This window comes from Moschus berezovskii, chromosome 2 (assembly GCF_049115385.1).
Source record: "Moschus berezovskii isolate FMDL1 chromosome 2, NW_MosBer_1.0, whole genome shotgun sequence".
Lineage (NCBI taxonomy): Eukaryota > Metazoa > Chordata > Mammalia > Artiodactyla > Moschidae > Moschus > Moschus berezovskii.
The window spans coordinates 132,065,266-132,089,540 of NC_142461.1; the positions used below are offsets into that span (position 1 = coordinate 132,065,266).

General features: G+C 38.4%; 1 protein-coding gene across 4 annotated transcripts in view; it reads left to right on the forward strand.

Moving 5' to 3' along the window:
• Positions 1-24,275, forward strand: part of GULP1 (GULP PTB domain containing engulfment adaptor 1) — a 342,256-nt gene that overhangs the window by 308,905 nt on the left and 9,076 nt on the right. For 3 of the 4 annotated variants that reach the window (XM_055396912.2, XM_055396908.2, XM_055396911.2), the window contains exons 10-11: positions 14,985-15,123; positions 23,806-23,900. In XM_055396912.2, the coding sequence (XP_055252887.1) occupies positions 14,985-15,123; positions 23,806-23,900 (234 nt within the window). Of the gene's footprint in view, positions 1-12,572; positions 12,798-14,984; positions 15,124-23,805; positions 23,901-24,275 lie in introns of all 4 variants that reach the window. The other variant, XM_088830780.1, reaches the window with a different exon arrangement.

Here is a 24,275-nt window from a genome sequence, read left to right on the forward strand (position 1 = left end):
ATGAATCCCATTATGCACGCTGAAATTACAATATAGGGGGGTTTGTTATATAGGATTAATTTGGCTTCAGATTCTCCATGAGTGTTCAGTGTGTAGTAATGAGAAAAACCCCTAACACAGATGACTCTTCACACAAAAGAAGCCTTGATTCTCCCAGGAGCCAAACTTTCCTAAATCACACAGAAGTAATCATTCTTCTGCTAACTCCAGTTCAAAGATGGTTCTCTATAAATAATGCAATACTCCAATTTGGCTTATAAAAGTAAACACTTAATGCAGTAGTTTTATGAAATATCAGAATTTGCCAGTCAAACACAATATAGTCCACATCAAGCAACTGCTAGTCAAAGTAAAATAGAAGATTTATCTCTAATATCAGCACTAAAATAATCTTTATGAGAGAGGGGGGAAAGAGAACAAAAGTAGGAACAGAATTTTGGGGTTTTGTGGTATTAAAGTAATGTAGAAAATTAAAATAATGTAAATGACTGGTATGGATGCTATTCTTGTCAGATCAGTGTATAATGAAGTAGCAGATAAAGTTAGTTATGTGAAGAATCAGAAAAATAAACACTTTTGGTAAAATTTATAGATAATTAAAAGGTAACAAGCCATCTACCCTAGTAAATGATACACAATAAAAAGCTGAATTTCTGTAACATCAATTCAGTTCAGTCGCTCAGTCATAAATGACTCCTTGTGACCCCATGGGCTGCAGCACACCAGGCTTCCCTGTCCATTACCAAATCCCAGAGCTTACTCAAACTCACGCCCATTAGGTTGGTGATGCCATCCAACTATATCATCCTCTGTTGTCACCTTGTACTCCTACAGTCAATCTTTCCCAGAATGAGGGTCTTTTCCAAATGAGTCCGTTCTTTGCATCAGGTGGCCAAAGTATTGGAGTTTCAGCTTCAGCATCAGTCCTTCCAATGAATATTCAGGACTGATTTCCTTTAAGATGGACTGGTTGGATTTCCATGCTGTCCAAGGGACTTTCAAGAATCTTCTTTAACACCACAGTTCAAAAGCATAAGTTCTTAGGTGCTCAGCTTTCTTTGTAGTCCAAATCTCACATCCATACATGACCACTGGAAACAGCATAACTTTGACTATACAGACCTTTGTCCGCAAAATAATGTCTCTGCTTTTTAATATGCTGTCTAGGTTTGTCATAGGTTTTCTTCCAAGGAGCAAACATCTTTTAATTTCATGGCTACAGTCACCATCTGCAGTAAATTTTGGAGGCACAAAAAATAAAGTCAGCCACTGTTTCTACTGTTTCCCCATCTATTTGCCATAAAGTGATGGGACAGGATGACATGTTCTTAGTTTTCTGAATGTTGAGTTTAAACCCAACTTTTGAATGCTTCTCTTTCACTTTCATCAAGAGGCTCTTTAGATCCTCTTCACTTTCTGCCATAAGGGTGGTATCATCTGCATATCTGAGGTTATTGATATTTCTTCTGGCACTCTAGATTCCAGCTTGTGCTTCATCCAGTCCAGCATTTCTCATGATGTACTCTGCATATAAGTTAAATAAGCAGGGTAACAATATACAGCCTTGACATACTCCTTTCCTGATTTGGAAGCAGTCACTTGTTCCTTGTCCAGTTCTAACTGTTGCTTCCTTACCGGCATACAGATTTCTCAGGAGGCAGGTCAGGTGGTCTGGTAGTCCCACCTCTTGAAGAATTTTCCAGTTTATTTAGATCCACACAGTCAAAGGCTTTGGCATAGTCAATAAAGCAGATGTAGATGTTTTTGTGGAACGCTCTTGCTTTTTCAATAATCCAATGAATGTTGGCAATTTGATCTCTGGTTCTCTGCCTTTTCTAAATCCAGCTTGGACATCTGGAATTTCACAGTTCACATACTGTTGAAGCCTATCTTGGAGAATTTTGCACATTACTTTGCTAGCGTGTGAGATGAGTGCTATTGTACGGTAGTTTGAGCATTCTTTGGCACTGCCTTTTTTGGGGAGTGGAATGAAAACTAACCTTTGACCACTGCTGAGTTTCCAAATTTGCTGGTATATTGAGTGCAGCACTTTCACAGCATCATCTTTTAGGAGTTCAAATAGTTCAACTGGAATTCCATCACCTCCACTAGCTTTGTTCATAGTGATGCTTTCTAAGGCCCACTTGACTTCGCATTCCAGGATGTCTGGCTCTAGATGAGTGATCACACCATCGTGGTTATCTGGGTCATGAAGATCTTTTTTGTATAGTTCTTCTGTGTATTCTTGCCACCTCTTCTTAATATCTTCTGCTTCTGTTAGGTTCATACCTTTTCTGTCCTTTATTGAGCCCATCTTTGCATGAAATGTTCCCTTGGTTTCTCTAATTTTCTTGAAGAGATCTCTAGTCTTTCCCATTCTATTGTTTTCCTCTATTTCTTTGCACTGATCACTAAGGAAGGTTTTCTTATCTCTCCTTGCTATTCTTTGGAACTCTGCATTCAAATGGGTATATCTTTCCTTTTCTCCTTTGCCTTTCACTTCTCTTCTTTTCTCAGCTATTTGAAAGACTTCCTCAGACAACCATTTTGCCTTTTTGCATTTGTTTTTCTTAGGGATGGTTTGATCCCTGCCTCTTGTACATTGTCACAAACCTCTGTCCATAGTTCTTCAGGCACTCTGTCTATCAGACCTAATCCCTTGAATCTATTTGTCACTTCCACTGTATAATCATAAGGGATTTGATTTAGTTCATACCTCAATGATTTTCCCTGCTTTCTTCAATTTAAGTCTGATATTGGGAGTAAGGAGTTCATGATATGAGCCAGTCAGCTCCCTGTCTTGTTTTTGCTGACTGTATACAGCTTCTCCATCTTTGGCTGCAAAGAATATAATCAATCTGATTTCTGTATTGACCATCTGGTGATGTCCATGTGCAGCCAATGCTGCAGCGCTGCACAGCCTTCTGTAACATAGAACAATAATTTAGAGGATCAGATCTTCTATTAAGAAATTTCAGTCTTATAGATGGTGATCCTTTGTTGCTGTTTTTATTCAGTGACTCACTAATATCCAACTCTTTTTGACCCCATGAACTGAAGCATGCCAGGCTTCCCTGTCCTTCATTATCTCCCAGTGTTTGCTCAAACTCATGTACATTGAGTCAGTGAGGCCGTCCAAATTGACCCCTATTGACCTCTATTGACCCCTTTCTCCTCCTGCCTTCACTCTTTCCCAGCATCAGTCTTTTCCAGTGAGTCAGCTCTTTGCATCAGGGAACCAATGTTCTGGTGCTTCAGCTTCAGCATCAGTCCTTCCAATGAATTTGTTGTTGTTTTTCAGTCACTCAGTCATGTCCAGCTCTTTGTGACTCCATGGACTGCAGCACGCCAGGCTTCCCTGTCCTTTACCATCTCCCAAAGCTTGCTCAAACTCATGTCCTTTGGGTTGGTGATGCCATCCAACCACCTCATCCTCTGTTGTCCCCTTCTCCTCCTGCCTTCAGTCTGGCCCAGCATCAGGATCTTTTCCAATGAGTCAATTCTTCACATCAGGTTGCCAAAGTATTGAAGCTTCAGCTTTAGCATCAGTCCTTCCAATGAACATTCAGAGTTGATTTCCTTAAGAATTGACTTGTTTGACCTCCTAGGAATCCCAAGGACTCTCAAGAGTCTTCTTCAACACCACAGTTCAAAAGCATCGATTCTTCAGTGCTCAGCTTCTTTATAGTTCAACTCTCACATCCATGCATGACTACTGGAGAAACCATATCTTAGACTAGACAGGCCTTTGTAAGCAAAGTAATGTCTCTACTTTTTAACATGCTGTCTGAGTTTGTCATAGCCTTTCTTCCAAGGAGCAAATGTCTTTTAATTTCCTGGCTGGAGTCACCGCCCACTGTTCCAGTGATTTTTGAGCCCAAGAAAATAAAGTCTATCACAGTTTCCATTGTTTTCCCATTTATTTGGCATGAAGTGATGGGACTGGATACCATGTCTTAGCCTTCTGAATGTTGGGTTTTAAGAAAGCTTTTTCACTCTCCTTTTTCACTTTCATGAAGAGGATCTTTAGTTCCTCATTATTCTATATTAAATCATAGATTAAAAATATGAGGCCTTGTTGAGTAGAATGTTCGAGATGGAGAACGTTTGTACTCTAAGGAGTCACTGTGTAGATGAGAACATTTCCTTCTCTAGGAATCTTACTGACCCAGGGATCGAACTCGTATCTCCTGCATTAGCAGGAGGATTCTTTACCACTGTGTCCCTTGGAAAGCCCCATGATACAGTAATTGATTTAAAAGTGTTCTTTTTCTGTCATCATTTGGACTATTATTTATTGTAGTTAATATACCCAGTATAAAATTTTGTGTGAGATTTTAGTTCTAGTTTCTCTGGTGGCTCAGGTGGTCAAGAATCTGCTGGCAATACAGGATACCTAGACTCAGTCCCTGGGTGGAGAAGGTCCCCAGGAAAAGGAAATGACTGCCCACTCCAGTATTCTTTGGAGAATTCTGAGGACAGAGAAGTCTGGTGGGCTACAGTCCATAGGGCTGCAAAGAGTCAGATATGACTGAGAAACGAACACTTTCATTTTCACATAGTTCTAGCTAAGGAAACCAAAATAAGATACTTTTTTGTGCTCAGTATTATTGTATTATATAATAATATATATTAATTAAAAATTATTATATTAAAGCACATTTATAACCACAAAACTATATACCATTATATATCCCAAACTCTTTTTCACTTAAAGCCAATTCCTCATACTATATGAAAGCCAACTCCTAATTTTCATCTTTTCTTGTGTAAATTGGCATGTTGTCTTTAAACTTGTCCTTAACAACCAGAATGCTTATAAGTCTCCTAAACATCACTTGGATGATTCAATTTTGGGTTCCTTTTCTGGCAAATGAAATATCCTTTGATAGTACCCATATTACATACCTCTGTATCATATTGAAATTGTGGAAATCTTTTCATTGGTTTTAGAAACTGAGTCTTTATTATACAGTCATTTAGATACACTGAGAAATTTCCGTTGCTTGACTGTGCTGTTTGCTGTGTTCTAGTGGTTTGGCAATAGATTAGAGGTTGGGTTTTCCACCATTTGGTACTAATTAACTAGGGACAATCTGATTTCCATTTGTTACATTCACATGGCAGTGCTGCCTGTATTTATATCAGAAAAAAAAAGGTTTATTCTGCCCTCCTAGCCTTGTGAGAACTCCAGAAGATTGTTCCATTATAAGATGTGGACATAGCAAGTTAAATCAAATTATTCTTCATGATTCTTGTGTCTGCATGCTTACATTTTACTTTTCTGGCTATAGAAGGTTTTAACCAAATCAGATCATTGCCAGGAAGTTAAATGAATAAAATTGCAGTCCTAAGAAATATTGGACTTTCTCTTGCTAAGTAAAATAAATGTCTCCCTTTCAATTAAACCAACTGTTACTGGATAAAAGTCTACCTTAGCATAATCAACTGTGTGGCCACTGATTAGACTTGATACGGCAAATTATACCCTAAACTGTGTATTTCGTTGTGGGTAAATAAAACTGCCTATTTATCTTCCTCTGGGGTTTTCTCAACTGCTATTGAAGATGGGCAAGGGCAGATTGTGAAAACTCTCAATTACACAACAAACCAAATGTGAATCTTTAAACAAAAGCATAAAGTTTAAACATGAACATTGATTCAAGAACATTTGTTGGCCACAGATAAAAGGTAACCAGTTCACAACTTCACTTTCACAATTGTTACTTCCACAAGTGATGGTTGTAAAGAAGTAAACCCTGTCTAATGAAAAGAAAAATATATTTCATTCCTGTTCTTACTGCTACTGCTAAGTCAATTCAGTCATGTCCAACTCTGCGCAACCCCATAGGCGGCAGCCCACCAGGCTCCCCCGTCCCTGGGATTCTCCAGGCAAGAACACTGGAGTGGGTTTCCATTTCCTTCTCCAGTGCGTGAAAGTGAAAAGTGAAAGTGAAGCCGTTCAGTCGTGTCCGACTCTTAGCGACCCCACGGACTGCAGCCTACCAGGCTCCTCCACCCATGGGATTTTCCAGGCAAGAGTACTGGAGTGGGTTGCCTTTGCCTTCTCCTAGCTTGTTCTTGGAGAAGGCAATGGCAAGCCACTCCAGTACTCTTGCCTGGAAAATCCCATGGGTGGAGGAGCCTGGAAGGCTGCAGTCCGTGGGGTCGCTAAGGATCGGACACGACTGAGCGACTTCACTTTCACGCACTGGAGAAGGAAATGGCAACCCACTCCAGTGTTCTTGCCTGGAGAATCCCAGGGACGGGGGAGCCTGGTGGGCTTCCATCTATGGGGTCACACAGAGTCGGACACAACTGAAGTGACTTAGCAGCAGCAGCTTGTTCTTACTATGAGTACCTAATCAAGTCATTTGATCTCTTCTTGCTCCAGATGCCTGGAAGAGCTAGGCATCTGTATTGAAAACATGAATCCAAAGAATTTATTTTTTAAATATAATTCTAAGTAGAATTTTAAATTCTACTATTTTGATGATTGGGATAAATCATGTTTCAATCTTGAAATTATTTGTTTTATGTTTTAAAAGAGTCTCTGGAGATTTATACTGCCAAAATATCTAGCAGCATAAAATAAAATTTCAGTATCATTCTAATATTTCTATAGGTATTAACAGAGAATGTTTAATCTTTAATGCATTTTTGTTATTGTTTAAGTGTATTCAATATTAACTGATAGGATTCAAACCCTTTTATGATGTCTCATCATTGTCATTCTTAGGCAGATATCAAGGTTGAAATATTCATCACGGCCTAATATACCAAGCCTCTACTCACTGAAAGAAAGAGCTGTAAAACTATAATAGCTATAAATCTTAATTATGGAAACTCATTATTAATATGTCTGAATAACTTAACAACTCCTGCATAATTAACATATAATTGTTGAGCATAGATTTCCTCATTTCCCTTAGTATAATAATTCAGATCCCATGAACCTTCCTAAAGACCAAAGCACTTATAATTGTGAGCATAAAAGGATTAAACAGTAGTGCCATCGACTTCTGTAGCAAAGTTCCAAAATTTTGGTTTCTAGCCACCTATCAAAATACTGACACAACACCCAACATAAAAAATATCAAGCCATTTTTATCTGAACTGTGTATTTCATCTCTAAAAAAAAAAAAAAATTCTTAAGCACTTAAAAATGGAAAATTAAAAATGACTAGTTCCTGAACCCTTAACTTCAGAGATACTACTCAAAATATTTATTCAGTGCCCAAAATACCACTGTATGGCATTTAGGGGCTGTAGTCACATATTTTTATTTACTAGGTCTAATAGACTGGGGCAGAATCAGACACTAGTGAAATATGTCTCTGTATTTAAACATGCTGGGTTTAGATTTCATTCCTAAAAGGAATCAGATGGAGTATCTAATTCCCTAAGTTGAATTGTTTGTAATTAAGAATCATAAGCACAAATGTCAACAGAGCCCAGGCTACGGCATAAATGTGTGTCCTAGCCAAGGGGGTAGAGTGAGGAGTTGGAGGGCAGACACCAATTTAAAAGGCACAGCTATTTCTCAATACCAGGCAGTTATTTTTACATAAAGTTGTGTGCCCACTTTCTGAATTTTCTAACTTCTAAACAGACTCTCTAGATTTTTAGGGTACAATCTCAACAGTAACCTGTAAGCAACTGAATCAATATTTTAAAGACCTGTATGACCCAAACAAAAAAATCCTAGTTGACCAAATTAGATTACTGATGACCGAAAGGAAACTGGACTTCCCAGGTGATACTAGTGGTAAAGAACCCACCTGCAAATGAAGGAGGCATAACATGGGTTCAATCCCTCTGTCAGGAAGATCCCCTGGAGGAGGGCATGGCTACCCACTCCAGTATTCTTGCCTAGAGAGTCCCATGGACAGAGGAGCCTGTCAGACTATGGTCCATAGGGTTGCAAAGAGTCAGACACAACTGAAGCGACTCAGCACACAGGCACATGCAAAAGGAAACTAGTAAGAATTAGTGTTAGAATTTTTAAACTTTGGATACTAAAATTATTGATAGATAGCCCTGTTTTACCATTAAGAGTAAAAATAGTTCTTAATTGGGGTACTGACATATTCTATTATTTTCATATGATATACATTCTTCATTTATATAAGTATACTTTCTCAGGAAGTAGAATGTTAGTATTAACACTATGATAAAACACTAGAGCGCTTCTAAGTTAGGTTTTTCTGGGCTTCAGTTTGCTTTGAGGAACCTGGTAATATATTTTGGTCAATACAAGTCATAAAACAATATAGAGTACTCCCATTTATAAGCCAAATGATACCAGGGATAACTTCCAGTTAATATCTTTTTATGTTCTACTCAATTCGGATGTCCTTATCAAGTTACAGTTTAAGTTAAAACAGTTGCTGGAGTTTAAATTAGATAAAAATATTAATTGACAGTTTATTATATACCAAGTAATCTGTTATATAGAATATTTAGAAAGACAAAGTTTTGTCCACCAGGAGCTTACAGTTGTTACCTATAATTAAGTAAAGGTTGCCACCAACTACAAAATTCTACAGCAAATTATATAGACCATAAAATAGATCTTAAAATTATACATATACATGCATACATGTACCCATATCTATAGATAGATAGGTATCTATGAAGATCAATAGAGAGAGCAATCATTATGTAACTGTATATGGATATTAGTATGCTTCCCAGGTGGATCAGGAGTAAAGAATCCACCTGACAATGCTGGAGACACAAGTTCAATCCCTGAGTCAGGAAGAGCCCCTGGAGGAGGAAATGGCAATCCACTCCAGTATTCTTGCCTGGAAAATCCCACGGACAGAGAGGAGCCTGGCGGGCTACAGTCCATGGGGTCACAAGAGTCTGAGGCGACTTAGTGACTGAGCATGCATGCATGTGCGTATTAATAGTGATAAATTATAGAATTCGGGCCATCATAGACTTGTTTCCACACTGAATGCTTGCCTCAACTTAAATCTCTCACTTTACACTGCCTTGTTTCCCCCTCTGCTTCCTGAAAGATGCTTTCAAGTTTGTTGTTTCTTATAACTATAATTTTAGTTACCACCTTTCACTATGAAATTTATCAAAAGCCAAATTGGTGTTGGCTACCACCAAGTCCTATTAGTGTTGAAAAATATCTGCAGTGTGATTTGTAGACTAGAAGTCTGGCTCCAGGCCAAATCCTCCAGACCCTACAAAGTTACAAAGTCTTTTTGTGGCAAGCCTCATGGGGGAAAGCTGCTGGCACCACTACAGATTTAGTGCATGGCGTGTAGAGGAGTTGCAGTCCAGGACTCAGCCCCTGCCCCACCAAGGCAGCCACACTGTTACTTACACATAGCTGTATGTCAGCCCAGGTGCCTCCATTTACAGGCCTCCTTATTGGAGGCCCTTACCCTGGGTCTCTCTTAATGGTCTCATCCAGACCATCTTTTGGGGGCCTTGAAAACACATTTTGACACTTCAGTTTAGTCGCTCAGTCGTGTCCAACTGATTATGACCCCATGAACTGCAGCACGCCAGGCTTCTCTGTCGATCACCAACTCCCGGAGCTTGCTCAAACTCATGTCCATCGAGTCAGTGATGCCATCCAACCATCTCATCCTCTGTCGTCTCCTTCTCCTGCCTTCAATCTTTCCCAGCATCAAGGTCTTTTCAACTGAGTCAGTTCTTTGCATCAGGTGGCCAGAGTACTGGAACTTCAGCTTCAGCATCGGTCCTTTCAATGAATATTCAAGACTTATTTCCTTTAAGACTGGCTGGTTGGATCTCCTAGGAGTCCAAGAGACTCACAAGAGTCTTCAACACCACAGTTCAAAAGCATTAATTATTCAGCACTCAGCTTTCTTTATGATCTGACTCTCACATCCATACATAGCTACTGGAAAAACAATAGCTTTGACTTATACAGACCTTTGTCCACAAAGTAATGTCTCTGCTTTTTAATATGCTGTCTAGGTTGGCCATAGGTTTTCTTCCAAGGAGCAAGAGTCTTTGAATTTCATGGCTACAGTCACCATCTGCATTGATTTTGGAGTCCAAGAAAATAAAGTCTCTCACTGTTTCTAGTGTTTCCCCATCTATTTGCCATGAAGTGATGGGACCAGATGCCATGATCTTAGTTTTCTGAATGTTGAGTTTTACTCCAGCCTTTAAACTCTCCTCTTTCACTTTCATCAAGAGGCTCTTTAGTTCCTCTTCACTTTCTGCCATAAGTGTGGTATCATCTGCATATCTGAGTTTATGGATATTTCTCCTGGCAATCTTGATTCCAGCTTGTGCTTCATCCAGCCCAGCATTTCACATGATGTACTCTGCATATGAGTTAAATAAGCAGAGTGACAATACACAGCTTGATCTACTCCTTTCCCAATTTGGAACCAGTCTGTTGTTCCATGTCCGGTTCTAACTGGTGCTTCTTGGCATGCATACAGGTTTCTCAGGAGGTCTGGTATTCTCATCGCTTTAAGAATTTTCCAGTTTGTTGTGATCCACACAGTCAGAGGCTTTAGCATAGTCAGTGAAGCAGAAGTAGATATTTTTCTGAAATTCTCTTGCTTTTTCTATGATCCAGTGGATGTTGGCAATTTGATCCCTAGTTTGCCTTTTCTAAATCCAGCCTTAATATCTGGAAGTTCTCAGTTCACGTACTATTGAAGTCTAGCTTGGAGAATTCTGAGCATTACTTTGCTATGTGAGATGAGTGCAATTGTGCACAAGTTTGAACATTCTTTGGCATCTCCTTTCTTTGGGATTAGAATGAAAACTGACCTTTTCCAGTCCTGTGAGCACCGATGAGTTTTCCAAATTTGCTCACATATTGAGTGCAGCACTCTAACTGCATCATCTTTTAGGATTTGAAATCATTCAGATAGAATTTCCTCATCTGCACTAGCTTTGTTCACAGTGATGCTTCCTAAGGTCCACTTCACTTTGCACTCCAGGATGTCTGACTCTAAATGAGTTATCACACCATCATGGTTATTGGGTTCATTAAGATCTTCTTTGTACAGTTTTTCTGTGTATTCTTGCCACCTCTTCTTAATATCTCTGCTTCTGTTAGGTCCATACCATTTCTGTCCTTTATTGTGACTATCTTTGCATGAAATGATCCCTTGGTATCGCTCCACTAGAGAAATACTAGTGGTATTTCTCCAGTAAAGCTCAGTTTTAAGTATCTTCTACTCTTAGTTGTTTTCCCTGATCTTCCCTCTGCACCCCTGTCCTCTCCCCCAAAACCAAACCAAACCAGCAGGAACCTTTTGTTCAGGGCTCCCTGGCAAGAGAGAGAGAATGCCCTGCTTCTGTAATGATGTTTCTAAACTTTACCCAGTGCCATTCATTGAGGAATGGGACCTTGATGAAGCCAGCACTTTCTTTTTGGCCTCTTGCTTACACTATCACAGTAAGTGAATAAAGGCTGAATTATTATGCACTTTCATTTATGTGGTTTTTTTAACTGACCACTCTGGCATCTGGCTGCTCAAATCTGTCCAGCTCAGTATTTGACAATAGCTTTCCATGATGTAATGAAAATAGCTTCCAAAAGTCATCCAAAGACTGACCCTGTACAGTATGCTGTAATAGTTGTTTATTGTTATGTATCTCTCTGCTTCATTTGAAGTCACTCAACAATGCCTCTGTCCATCCCCCCAAAATTTTACCACTTGGAACTCATTACCTATAGAAAAGGCATGATGACTGGAGTCAGATTGTTTTGAATTTTGGCTTTGCTTCTTACCTTGCTGCTGCCGCTGCTAAGTCGCTTCAGTCGTGTCCTACTCTGTGTGACCCCATAGATGGCAGCCCACCAGGCTCCACCATCCCTGGGATTCTCCAGGCAAGAACACTGGAGTGGGTTGCCATTTCCTTCTCCAATGTGTGAAAGTGAAAAGTGAAAGTGAAGTCGCTCAGTCTTGTCCGACTAGTAGCGACCCCATGGACTGTAGCCCACCAGGCTCCTCTGTCCATGGGATTTTCTAGGTGAGAGTACTGGAGTGGCTTGCCTTACATAGGAGTAAATCAAAAAGAATCCATGGGCCTTGATTCCCCTATCTTTAATAAGATAATGGTATAATACTACTAATACTAAGACTTTAAGAGAATGATTGGAGGATTAAATCTAAAATGTATGTTGTACCCCTTTTTGAAAATTCTACAGGCTTAACTTTTACTTGACTTTGCTCCCAATGACATTTTTTCTTGTTGCTTTTTTTTCCTTCTCCCATCTCATCACAAAGAAGCTCTCTCAGAAATAAATCTTCAGGCATTTGTCATTTCCCTCTCTACCTTCTTTCTCTTAAGTTATATTGAAATCAGTATTTTATTTAAATATATAAAAATGTAATATTTCAGTGCTAAAAGCAACAAATTAAAGAACACAGAATCTGAAGGTCCTGCCATAGGAAAAAATCTCTCAAACTAGTTGTTTTAATCTTAGAAGAGTTGTTTTGAAATTACTTATCATTTTCACAATATTCTTTAATGAATAAATTTTCATATATTCTTTTTCCTCCATGTCTTCTTTCTTCTCCTTAGTATATTTCTCTGTCATTCCTTTACAGCTGCTGCACAAAATGTCTGATCATGAGCAACACGGGTTTCAGAGATGCTCGCCCTCTTTCTGGCATAGTACTGATGGTTCATCTTCCTGTCTAAATATTTCTTCCATTACTGTCACTCCTGTAAACTCTCCTGATTCCAGACTATCATTGGGACTGTTAATACCACCACCTTCTAAACGGGGCCTTCCCAAGTCAGACAGTGACAACAGCATCCCAAGACCTCATGTAATTTGCTAAATAGAAAATTATTTTTATTATCCCATATATTATTTTGAATTCTTCCAATATATGCCATTTATATAGTATTGAAAAAAATCAATTATGTCTTGAATTGATGATGTGATCTGGGGCCTTTATGTGCCATTTTTGCCTACTTGGGTCATCTGACATCAGAGAGTTTCTAGTAGAGAAAGTGAAAGTTACTCAAGCCTGTCTGACTCTTTGCAACCCCACAGTCCGTGGGATTTTCCAGGCCAGAATATTGGAGTGGGTAGCCTTTCCATTCTCCAGGGGATCTTCCCAGCCTAGGGGATGGAACCCAGGTCTTCTGCATTGCAGGCAGATTCTTTACCAGCTGAGCTACAAGGGAAACCCTTCTAGTAGAGAATGGTGGTCCAAATCCACAAAAAGATGAAGTAGGACAGGTACTTTAAAGGATTCATCAGAAAAGAATCTAAAGAAAGGTAGATATATGTATATGTATAAATGATTCACTTTGCTGCACACCTGAAGTTAGCACAATGTTGTAGATCATCTATACACCAATACAAATTTTAAAAAGAAAAAAAATAAAAAAGATTCATCGAATATGGTAATTGGGAAATTAGGCCATTGGTGATACTGGCAAAGCTGTTTAAGTACAGTTCAGCAAAAAGAGCAGTCTAGAGATTTCTCTGCCAGTCCAGTAGTTACGACTCCATGTTCAATGGGCTTGGGTTCCATCCTTGTTTGGGAAACTAAGGTCCACATGCTGTGGAGTGGGATCAAAAAAAAAAAAGAACAGTCTAGAATGATCTTAATTGAGGATTGGATGAAGTAAACAGGCAAGAAACGTAAAACCTCCTTCAGAGAGCTCAGCTTCAATAGGGCAGAGAGAGATGAGAGTCTAGAGTAAAGAAGCACTGAGTAAAGAGCTTTTTGGTTGGTTTGTTTTAACAAAGTCAAGATTCGAGTATCTTTAAATCCTGACAAAGAGGAGAGATGGATGCCAGGGGAAATGGAGGGAGAGGCTGATTCGGAGAACAACATTCCTGAGTAGAAGGAAGGAGCTGAGGGGTAAAGTTTCCTCCAAGTCTTTGTATATGTTTGTGGCTGATAAACTATCAAAGTGAAAGTAAATTGCTAAAGAAAGGGAGATGTCAGCTATTTTCCTGCATGAAAAAATGTAATAAGTCATGTAAACTGAATAGCAAATCAGTCACTCTTTACATACAATCAGCCTTATTTTTCATTACCTACATCACCTATAAATCAAAAAAAGTATTCTGAAAACACAAATTTTAATGTGTACCACTGTAAGCTGTTCTAAACAATGTTCATGTTCTTATAGAAGTTAATTTCCACTCACTGTTTCTCTCCAAAATGAAAATTCTCTTTGCTTTATAGCTGATATATAATGTGTATATATATATATATATATAATTTCTTCCCTGTATGACAATTACATATTATATAATTTTACATATAAAATTACATAGTATGTAAAGTGATGATTGGTTCATCCTGACATTAATCCAAGCCCAGATTGGCCCAGATAACCATTTTGGAGATATACTTAGTGACTATAATTTATTTTACAAGGTAGCTATTTATTATAGAAAACTTGATGAGAACTTATTCCAAGAATAAATGTCACTCCAATGAATGTAATACTTGGCAGTCACCAGAGTTATAGTATTTATAATAGTTATTGTATTTATAATTTAAAATAGATTCCTGGAATTTTTTTTAAATCGTTATCAATTGTTTTTGAATGGTTATATTTAAGATGCATCACTTAAGTTCTGTTATTTCTGTCTAAATCTTATAATCTTATGCAAAATGTATTACTGATATCAAGGTTTTATATAAAGTTTGTAACGTGTTTTCAATTCTTTGATATAAATGGCAATTATTTCTAGATATATAAAAAAATCCAATATAAGAGATACATCTCTAGAATAGTGTTATCACCATTTTTGCCATGACCTTTGATAACATTTTTGTAGAGATTTTCTTGCCAATGAGCATTTGGCATATGTGGTTAATTCGTACGAAATGGCCTACTTAACTATTTTGATCTACAGAATGGCAAGTTCATATGACTCAACCACATGTGTTGGGTTTAAATGTGTTTTATATGTATGTGAAATACTTTTCATAGTAGTGTGTCTACATGGAATACTACCCTAATTCATGTTATCTTCATTGCAGGCAGGCAGTGTGACACCTAAATCGCCCTCTACTGACATCTTTGATATGATTCCATTTTCTCCAGTATCGCACCAGTCTTCAGTACCTACTCACAATGGCATGCAGCCGCCTCCAATACCTAGTCGATCTAACGAGATTAGTAAGCTTTCTAAACAAACCGATATTCTTTGCTACATTTGTGTACATTTTAAATGTTTAATTAACTCTTTATGTGAAATCATATATCTTAACAAGCTCACTAGAAATTTTAATAACCAAAGAGTTTTTGTTTATATATGTACCAAGTTCAGTGAATTATATATTTTACTTTATAATTCAGAGTATACTACTAAAGACATCACTATTTGCATTTAAAACTATTTCATGAAAAATGGTATATTGGTATAAGGTTAGTTACATCTTAGTTCAGTTCAGTCACTCAGTCGTGTCCAACTCTTTGCGACCCCATGAATCACAGCACGCCAGGCCTCCCTGTCCATCACCAACTCCCAGAGTTCACTCAAACTCATGTCCATCGAGTTGGTGATGCCATCCAGCCATCTCATTCTCTGTCGTCCCATCTCCTCCTACCCCCAATCCCTCCTAGCATCAGAGTCTTTTTCAGGGAGTCAACTTGTCGCATGAGGTGGCCAAAGTATTGCAGTTTCAGCTTTAGCATCAGTCCTTCCAATGAACACCCAGGATTGATCTCCTTTAGAATGGACTGGTTGGATCTCCTTGCAGTCCAAGGGACTCTCAAGAGTCTTCTCCAACACCACAATTCAAAAGCATCAATTCTTGGGCGATCATTTCTTCACAGTCCAACTGTCACATCCATACATGACCACAGGAAAAACCATAGCCTTGACTAGGCGGACCTTGGTTGGCAAAGTAATGTCTCTGCTTTTTAATATGCTATCTAGGTTGGTCATAACTTTCCTTCCAAGGAGTAAGCATCTTTTAATTTCCTGGCTGCAGTCAGCGTCTGCAGTGATTTTGGAGCCCAAAAATATAAAGTCTGACACTGTTTCCACTGTTTCCCCATCTATTTCCCATGAAGTGATGGGACCAGATGCCATGATCTTCATTTTCTGAATGTTGAGCTTCAAGCCAACCTTTTCACTCTCCTCTTTCACTTTCATCAAGAGGCCTTTGAGTTCCTCTTCACTTTCTGCTATAACGGTGGTGTCATCGCATATCTGAGGTTATTGATATTTCTCCCAGCAATCTTGATTCCAGCTTGTGCTTCTTCCAGCCCAGCGTTCCTCATGATGGACTCTGCATATAAGTTAAATAAACAGGGTGACAATATACAACCTTGACGTACTCCTTTCCCTATTTGGAACCAGTCTATTGTTCCATGTCCAGTTCTAACTGTTGCTTCCTGACCTGCATACAGGTTTCTCAAGAGGCAGGTCAGGTGGTCTGGTATTCCCATCTCTTTCAGAATGTTCCACAGTTTATTGTGATCCACACAGGGCACTTAATTATGTTTTTATTGTGTTTGGGGTTATATTTTTAATATGTTTTAAATGATTAAAATAAATAAATAAATGATTAAAAACAACCCTGGTGGTAATTAATTATCTTTGACATATATATAGAGATCAGTTTAAATTTTTATCGTAGAGTATGTGGGTAGTCTTAAACATAAGAATCTGTGAATTTCATATATATAAATCTATGAATTTCATGATTTCTGTATAACTCTATGTAAGTGTTCTCTATTTGATATGTAAAAAGCTATAATAAATACATTGCTTTTCTGATTTACTTTCCATATATCTTTCTATATGTAAGTCTTTTTCTGTTGAATTAGAAAGCATCTAGCAGATATGGCAACCCACTCCAGTGTTCTTGCCTGGAGAATCCCAGGGACGGGGGAGCCTAATAGACTGCCGTCTATGGGGTCGCACAGAGTCGGACACGACTGAAGCGACTTAGCAGTAGCAGTAGCAGATGCTAATCATCAGTGTCTCGACTATATTTTGATCTGTGCCCTGTCACAGAAAGTGAAAGAATGGTTTCCAATGGTCATGATCAGTCAGCAAATCCAAAGGGTCACTGAAGAAAAGAGTTTTACATATTATGCTTTATTGCTAATCCTCTCTGGCTCACATTTAAGACATTTTCAACGTAGCTCTGAAGTTTTAACTTAAGGCTGTGAAGTATTTCAGAGCCTATAGTTTATTTCCCCTGTGGAACTTAACAAAGTGCATTGCACATTTTAGGCATTCAGTAAATTTCTGAGGGCTAATTTGTAAATGCAAATAATATTAGGTCAATGTACAAAAATATCTCAATACACAAGTTGAAATATAGCATATTTAAATTCTTCTGAATATATTTTGTGTTGACAGAAAATATTTTTTCAACGAAATAATCCATAATATACATGTTATGATAGAAAGTCTTGCCAAAATGGGGTATTTCTTGTCCTGGTGAGTGTCCCACATCTCTTTGTTTGTGAAAATGTTGAGAGGGGTGAAACTGTTAGTTGCTCAGTCATGTCCAACTCTTTGCGACCCCGTGGACTGTAGCCTGCCATGCTCCTCTGTCCATGGAATTCTGCAGTCAAGAATACAGGAGTGGGTAGCCAGTCCCTTCTCCAGGGGATCTTCCCTACCTGTGGACTAAACCCTGGTCTCCTGCACTGCAGGCAGATCTCTTCCTTTACCACTGCTTTTTTACCTCCTCTGATTTTGTCACTTTCACTCATTCATTTATTTAATTCAAATCGGCATTTGTTTGGCATACACACTAGATTTTGAAGTATAAGTCAGCTGTGTATCTACAATGGACGACTTAAAACTGAATAGAATATAAACTGAGAAGAGTGAATAGATTTTAAGACATTTAGAAGGAATGGTAATTGAGAGTTATCCATCAGGATGATGAGTGAGAGTTCAAAATCAATTACGATTCAGGATTTTAGACCAAATGCTGTTAATGAGAAAAATTGAGGTAGAAAGGGAGAAAGTGAATGAGTTCTCTTTTAGACATTTGTGAGTTTGAAACATCTTTGTAAAATCTAGGTAGAAATAGTTAAATTGTTTTAAGGAACTTATTAATGAGAAACTGACGTCACATCCTGCTATATTTTTTAATGTCTACCTATGCTAATGTCGGCGGAGAAGGCAACGGCAAGCCACTCCAGTACTCTTGCCTAGAAAATCCCATGGATGGAGGAGCCTGGTAGGCTGCAGTCCGTGGGGTCGCTAAGGGTTGGACACGACTGAGCGACTTCACTTTCACTTTTCACTTTCATACATTGGAGAAGGAAATGGCAACCCACTCCAGTGTTCTTGCCTGGAGAATCCCAGGGAAGGGGGAGCCTAGTGGGCTTCCGTCTATGGGGTCACACAGAGTCGGACGCGACTGAAGTGACTTAGCAGCAGCAGCAGCAGCATGCTAATGTCGGAGTTTAGTAAATACAACAATATATCAATAGATAGACTAGACACATAATAGATGATAGGTAGGTAGATATGGAGTTTTGATTACTACTGTATCATTTCTTTCTTTTTTTTAAGTAATTAATTTATTTTTTATTGGAGGCAAATTATTTTACAATATTATTTTGGTTGGTTTTGCCATACATTGACATGAATTCGCCCCGGGTGTACATGAGTTCTCCCTCCTGAACCCCCCTCCCACCTCCCTCCTCCCTTTATCCTCCCTCTGGGTCATCCCCACATGCCAGCCCCGAGCATCCTATAACATGCATCAACCCTGAACTAGTGATTTGTTTCACATATGACAACATACGTGTTTCAATGCCATTCTCCCAAATCATCCCACCCTCACCCTCAACTATCTATCGTCTTTTTGTCTATCTATACTAATGGCTCAGAGGTTAAAGCGTCTGCCACCAATGAGGGAGACCCGGGTTCGATCCCTGGGTCGGGAAGATCCCCTGGAGAAGGAAATGGTAACCCACTCCAGTATTCTTGCCTGGAGAATCCCATGGACGGAGAAGCCTGGTAGGCTACAGTCCACGGGGTCGCAAAGAGTCGGACACGACTGAGCGACTGAACAGAACAGAACAGATACTAACAATTTAAGGACAGATTGTTTAACTGAATTTTAATTGTAAAATTGTCTAAAACTCTAATCCAATGGGATTTTAGTATTATGACTTTTTCTTTAAATGAAATCTTAAATGTATTCATTCATTTACTTTTCTTTATGTTTTAATCTATAAAAGCAGAAGCCTACAAGACTCTTTAGTTTTTCTCCTTAGTGCCTGAGAACCCTAGTAGTTCTCCAGAGCATATTTTTGATCTTTGAATACATATGAGGTTTTAATTAATTGTTTCATATCATATTTCCTAATTAGTTATAAATTATATGAGGGAAGGCACTTGAATGGAAAATCCTTTCCTCACTTCTTTAATCCACTGCCTAGTAAAATGTGTGGCACATACTGTGTCCAATAAATGTTTCATTGATAAAGGAAACAATGACCAAATGAAATATCACCTATCTTTGTCCTTTTGCTCGTGCATTAGATTAAATAATTTTCATGTTATTAGTTGCATACTAGATCTTTTTAAATTGAAAATTGGACTTACATGATTTTTTATGGGTGTTAGATCCATCTGAGCTGGCCAAAATATGCCAAAGAGCTCTGTTTATTAATTTGCATGATATTAATATATTTTATATTTAAATTAGTAGTTTCTTAACTTGTGGGAGTTTTATGGACCCCAAAGAATATGATAAATTTAATGTTAAACATCTTTCACCTAAAAGCACAACATGCTCACTCATACAAAATTTGCATTGTACTTTAGAAATGTTAAAAGAATCCCTTAAGCCCATCTGAAATCTCTGATGATTTTGAGTCCCAACTTTAGAAGACCTGTGTAATGAGAATCTCTGTCTCTCCTGACAGACCTTTCTCTTTACTAATTCATTTCTTACTACCATGTATAAAGCATTGCTTAATGTCCAACCTTGATAGTATATTAAAAAGCAGAGACATTACTTTGCCAAACAAGGTCCGTCTAGTCAAGGCAATGGTTTTTCCCGTGGTCATGTATGGATGTGAGAGTTGGACTGTGAAGAAAGCTGATCGCTGAAGAATCGATGCTTTTGAACTGTGGTGTTGGAGAAGACTCTTGAGAGTCCCTTGTACTGCAAGGAGATCCAACCAGTCCATTCTAAAGGAGATCAATCCTGGATGTTCATTGGAGGGACTGATGCTAAAGCTGAAACTGCAATACTTTGGCCACCTCATGCGATGAGTTGACTCACTGGAAAAGACTCTGATGCTGGGAAAGGCTGGGGGCGGGAGGAGAAGGGGACGACGGAGAATGAGATGGCTGGATGGCATCACCGACTCTGTGGACATGAGTTTGAGTGTACTCCGGGAGTTGGTGATGGACAGGGGGGCCTGGCGTGCTGTGATTCATGGGGTCGCGGAGAGTCAGACACGACTGAGCGACTGAACTGAACTGAATGTGTATCCTGTTAATGTGTATCCAAGATACTCTTCCAAAGAAAAGTTTCTCCAAGTTCTGATTTATTGCCTATAATAAACATCAGACTGAGGAAAATAAATAGCAACAATAATAATAACACCCATCTGTTACACCTAAGGTAAAAGTAAATCACCATTCATTTAGAACTTCCCTGGCTTATAACTTTCATCCTGATGAAACTATTGGTAACATTCCTTTCACTCTTAAAAATCACTTTATTTGAATGTAAATTGTATGTCCTTATTTATGTAGTACTTACCAGCACCAGAAACTAAGCATTTTGCATTTTACTTTTCTTAACTTATTTAATACAAGAATCTGGAAAAAAAAAAAAAAAACATTTTCAATGAGGTATGTAATAATCTTTCATAATGGGAGTCATGGGATGGTTGAGAATATGTTATTAATAGAACTCAAGTAGATAAACATTACTTCTTACAAAGCACTTAATTTAGAAAAGATGGTTTCCTGAAAAGTGAAGTGGTTTCCCATTCCCTTCTCCAGTGGGCCACGTTTTGTAGAAACTCTCCACAATGACCAAAGGGAAAGGAAAGATATATCCATCTGATTGCAGGGTTCCAAAGAATAGCAGGGAGAGATAAGAAAGCCTTCCTCAGTGATCAGTGCAAAGAATTAGAGGAAAATAATAGAATGGGAAAGACTTTATAAAAATTAGAGATACCAATGGAACATTTCATGCAAAGACGGGCTCAATAAAGGACAGAAATGATATGGACCTAACAGAAGCAGAAGATGTTAAGAATAAGTGGCAAGAATACACAGAAGAACTACACAAAAATGATCTTCATGACCCAGCTAACCATGATGGTATGATCACTCACCTAGAGCCAGACATCCTGGAGTGTGAAGTCAAGTGGGCCTTAGGAAGCATCACTACCAACAAAGGTAGTGGAGGTGATGGAATTCCAGCTGAGCTATTTCAAATCCTGAAAGATGATGCCGTGAAAGTGCTGCACTCAATATGCCAGCAAATTTGGAAAACTTAGTAATGGCCACAGGACTGGAAAAGTTCAGTTTTCATTCCAATCCCAATGAAGGGCAAATGCCAAAAAATGTTCAAACTATCGTACAATAGCACTCATCTCACATACTAGCAAAGTAATGCTTAAAATTCTCCAAGCAAGGCTCAATTAATATGTGAACCGTGAACTTCCAGATGTTCAAGCTGGATTTAGCAGAGGAACCAGAGATCAAATTGCCAACATCCACTGGATCATAGAAAAAGTGAGAAAATTCCAGAAATACATCTACTTCTGCTTTACTGACTATGCTAAAGCCTTCAACTGTGTGGATCACAACAAACTGTGGAAAATTCTTAAATAAATGGAAATAACAGACCACCTTACCTGCCTCCTGAGAAATCTGTATGCAGGTCAAGAAGCAATAGTCAGAACCAGACATGGAACAACAGACTGGTTCCAAATTGGGAAAAGAGTGTGTCAAGGTTGTATATTGTCACCTTGCTTATTTAACTTATATGCATGAGAAATGCTGGAATGGATAAAGCACAAATTGAAATCAAGATTGCTGGGAGAAATATCCATAACCTCAGATATGCAGGTGACACCACCCTTATGCCAGAAAGTGAAGAGGAACTAAAGAGCCTGTTGGTGAAAGTGAAAGAGGAGAGTTTAAAAAGCTGGGTTAAAACTCAACATTCAAAAAACGAAGATCATGGCATATGGCAAATAGATGGGGAAACAATTGAAACAGTGACAGACTTTATTTTCTTGGGTTCCAAAATCAATACAGATGGTGACTGTAGCCATGAAATTAAAAGATGCTTGCTCCTTGGAAGAAAAGCTATGAGAAACCTAGACAGCATATTAAGAAGCAGAGACATTATTTTACCAACAAAGGTCCATATAGTCAAAGCTGTGATTTTTCCAGTAGTCATGTATGGATGTGACAGTTGGACCATAAAGAAAGCTGAGTGACAAAGAATTGATGCTTTTGAACTGTGGTGTTGGAGAAGACTCGAGAGTCCCTTGGACTGCAAGGAGATCCAACCAGTCCATCCTAAAGGAGATCAGTCCTGAATATTCATCAGGACTGATGCTGAAGCTGAAGCTCCAATACTTTGGACAGCTGATGTGAAGAAGTGATTCTTTATAAGAAAACCCTCATGCTGGGAAGGATTGAAGGCAAGAGGAGAAGGGGACGACAAAGGATGAGATGGTTGGATGGTGTCACTGACTTGATGGACCTGAGTTTGAGTAGGCTCCAGGTGTTGGTGATGGACAAGGAAGCCTGGCATGCTGCAGTCAATAGGGTCGCAAAGAGTCAGACACAACTGGACAACTGAACTGAAAAGTGAAAATCTTGCTACATTATAAATTTTATTGCTTATAAACAGTTTAATTTTTTGTCATTTAAGACTGGCTGCTTTGAATGTATTCAAAGGAAAGAAATTTCTTTAAAAAATATTGTCATATAATAAGCCATAGAATATATAAAATCTCCGTCTATATATTTTGAAGTATGCTTTGAAACGAGTCTTAACCACTGGATAGCCAGAAAGTCCCCTTTACTGCAATTTTTTAAAAAAAATTTGTGTGGGACATAGGAGACATTTTTAGAGAAATTGTCTTGGTTACCTAGGAAGGTGATATTCATGCTACACAAGGTATTGTTCCTTAATTTTTTTTCTGGCTCTAAAGGGTGAGATTAAAGTGCATGAACTATGAGTTAAGCTACTTACTAATCTACCAGGTCCTACATATTGTGTCACTATTGTGTTTCAGGGTCATCAGTAAATGGAATAGGGAAGTTTCAGTGAATAATACATTAATTTCAATACATTTAAATTGCTTCAAACTGAATAAAAATGTAAAAGAAAATAAATTGCTTTGGTAAAATGTAGATATTGAAATATACTAATTACCAAACATTTGGTGATTTTGCTATTTCTTACTTAAAGGCATTAAAACCTCTCTGAATAATAGTCCTTTGTCACCAAATAGTTTTTAAATCATCATGAAAATGGATCTTTGCTTCCTTTTGGTCTTTAACTACTGTGGCTAGAGGCTCATTTGGTTATGCAGGTTTTTCTTTATTTAATCTTGCTTCGAAACTTAGGGCTTCCCTGGTGGCTCAGCTGGTAAAGAATCTGCCTGCAATGGGGGAGACCTGGGTTTGATCCCTGTGCTGGGAAGATCTCATGGAGGAGGGTGATGCAACCCACTCCAGTTTTCTTGCCTGGAGAGAACTCCATGGATAGAGGAGCCTGGCGGGCTGCAGTCCATGGGGTCACAAAGAGTGGGACATGACTGAACTTAACTTACCTCAACTCACTCCTTATCATTTCACTTACTATATTATTTTCTTCCTTTTAGAACGGGACCTGTTTGGAGCAGAACCTTTTGACCCATTTAACTGTGGAGCAGGGGATTTCCCGCCAGACATTCAATCAAAATTAGATGAGATGCAGGTGATTATTTTAACAGATTGGCCTGTAATCTTTTCTTTTTTCTGTGGTTCCTAGATAATGTTATGTACTATAGTTACCATTCCTTTGAACTATTATCAACTTACTTAAAATAATTGCTTTAAAACAATATACATTTAACTCTAAAAATACTCAGATGCTAAAGATAAGGTTTTGTTGTGTTTTGTTCTTAATGGTGCAATTTACAGTGGCAATAAGGTGGTGCATCTTTTTGATACAAAATTGCGTGAATTCTTCATGAGTTCATTATTCAGAATCCAAAAATTAAAAGGTCATTGCATTAGATTTATAAGATTTGATCTCAGTCTTTTAAAACAATTATGAATTTCAAAATTGTGAATGGGTGAATGAAAGAAG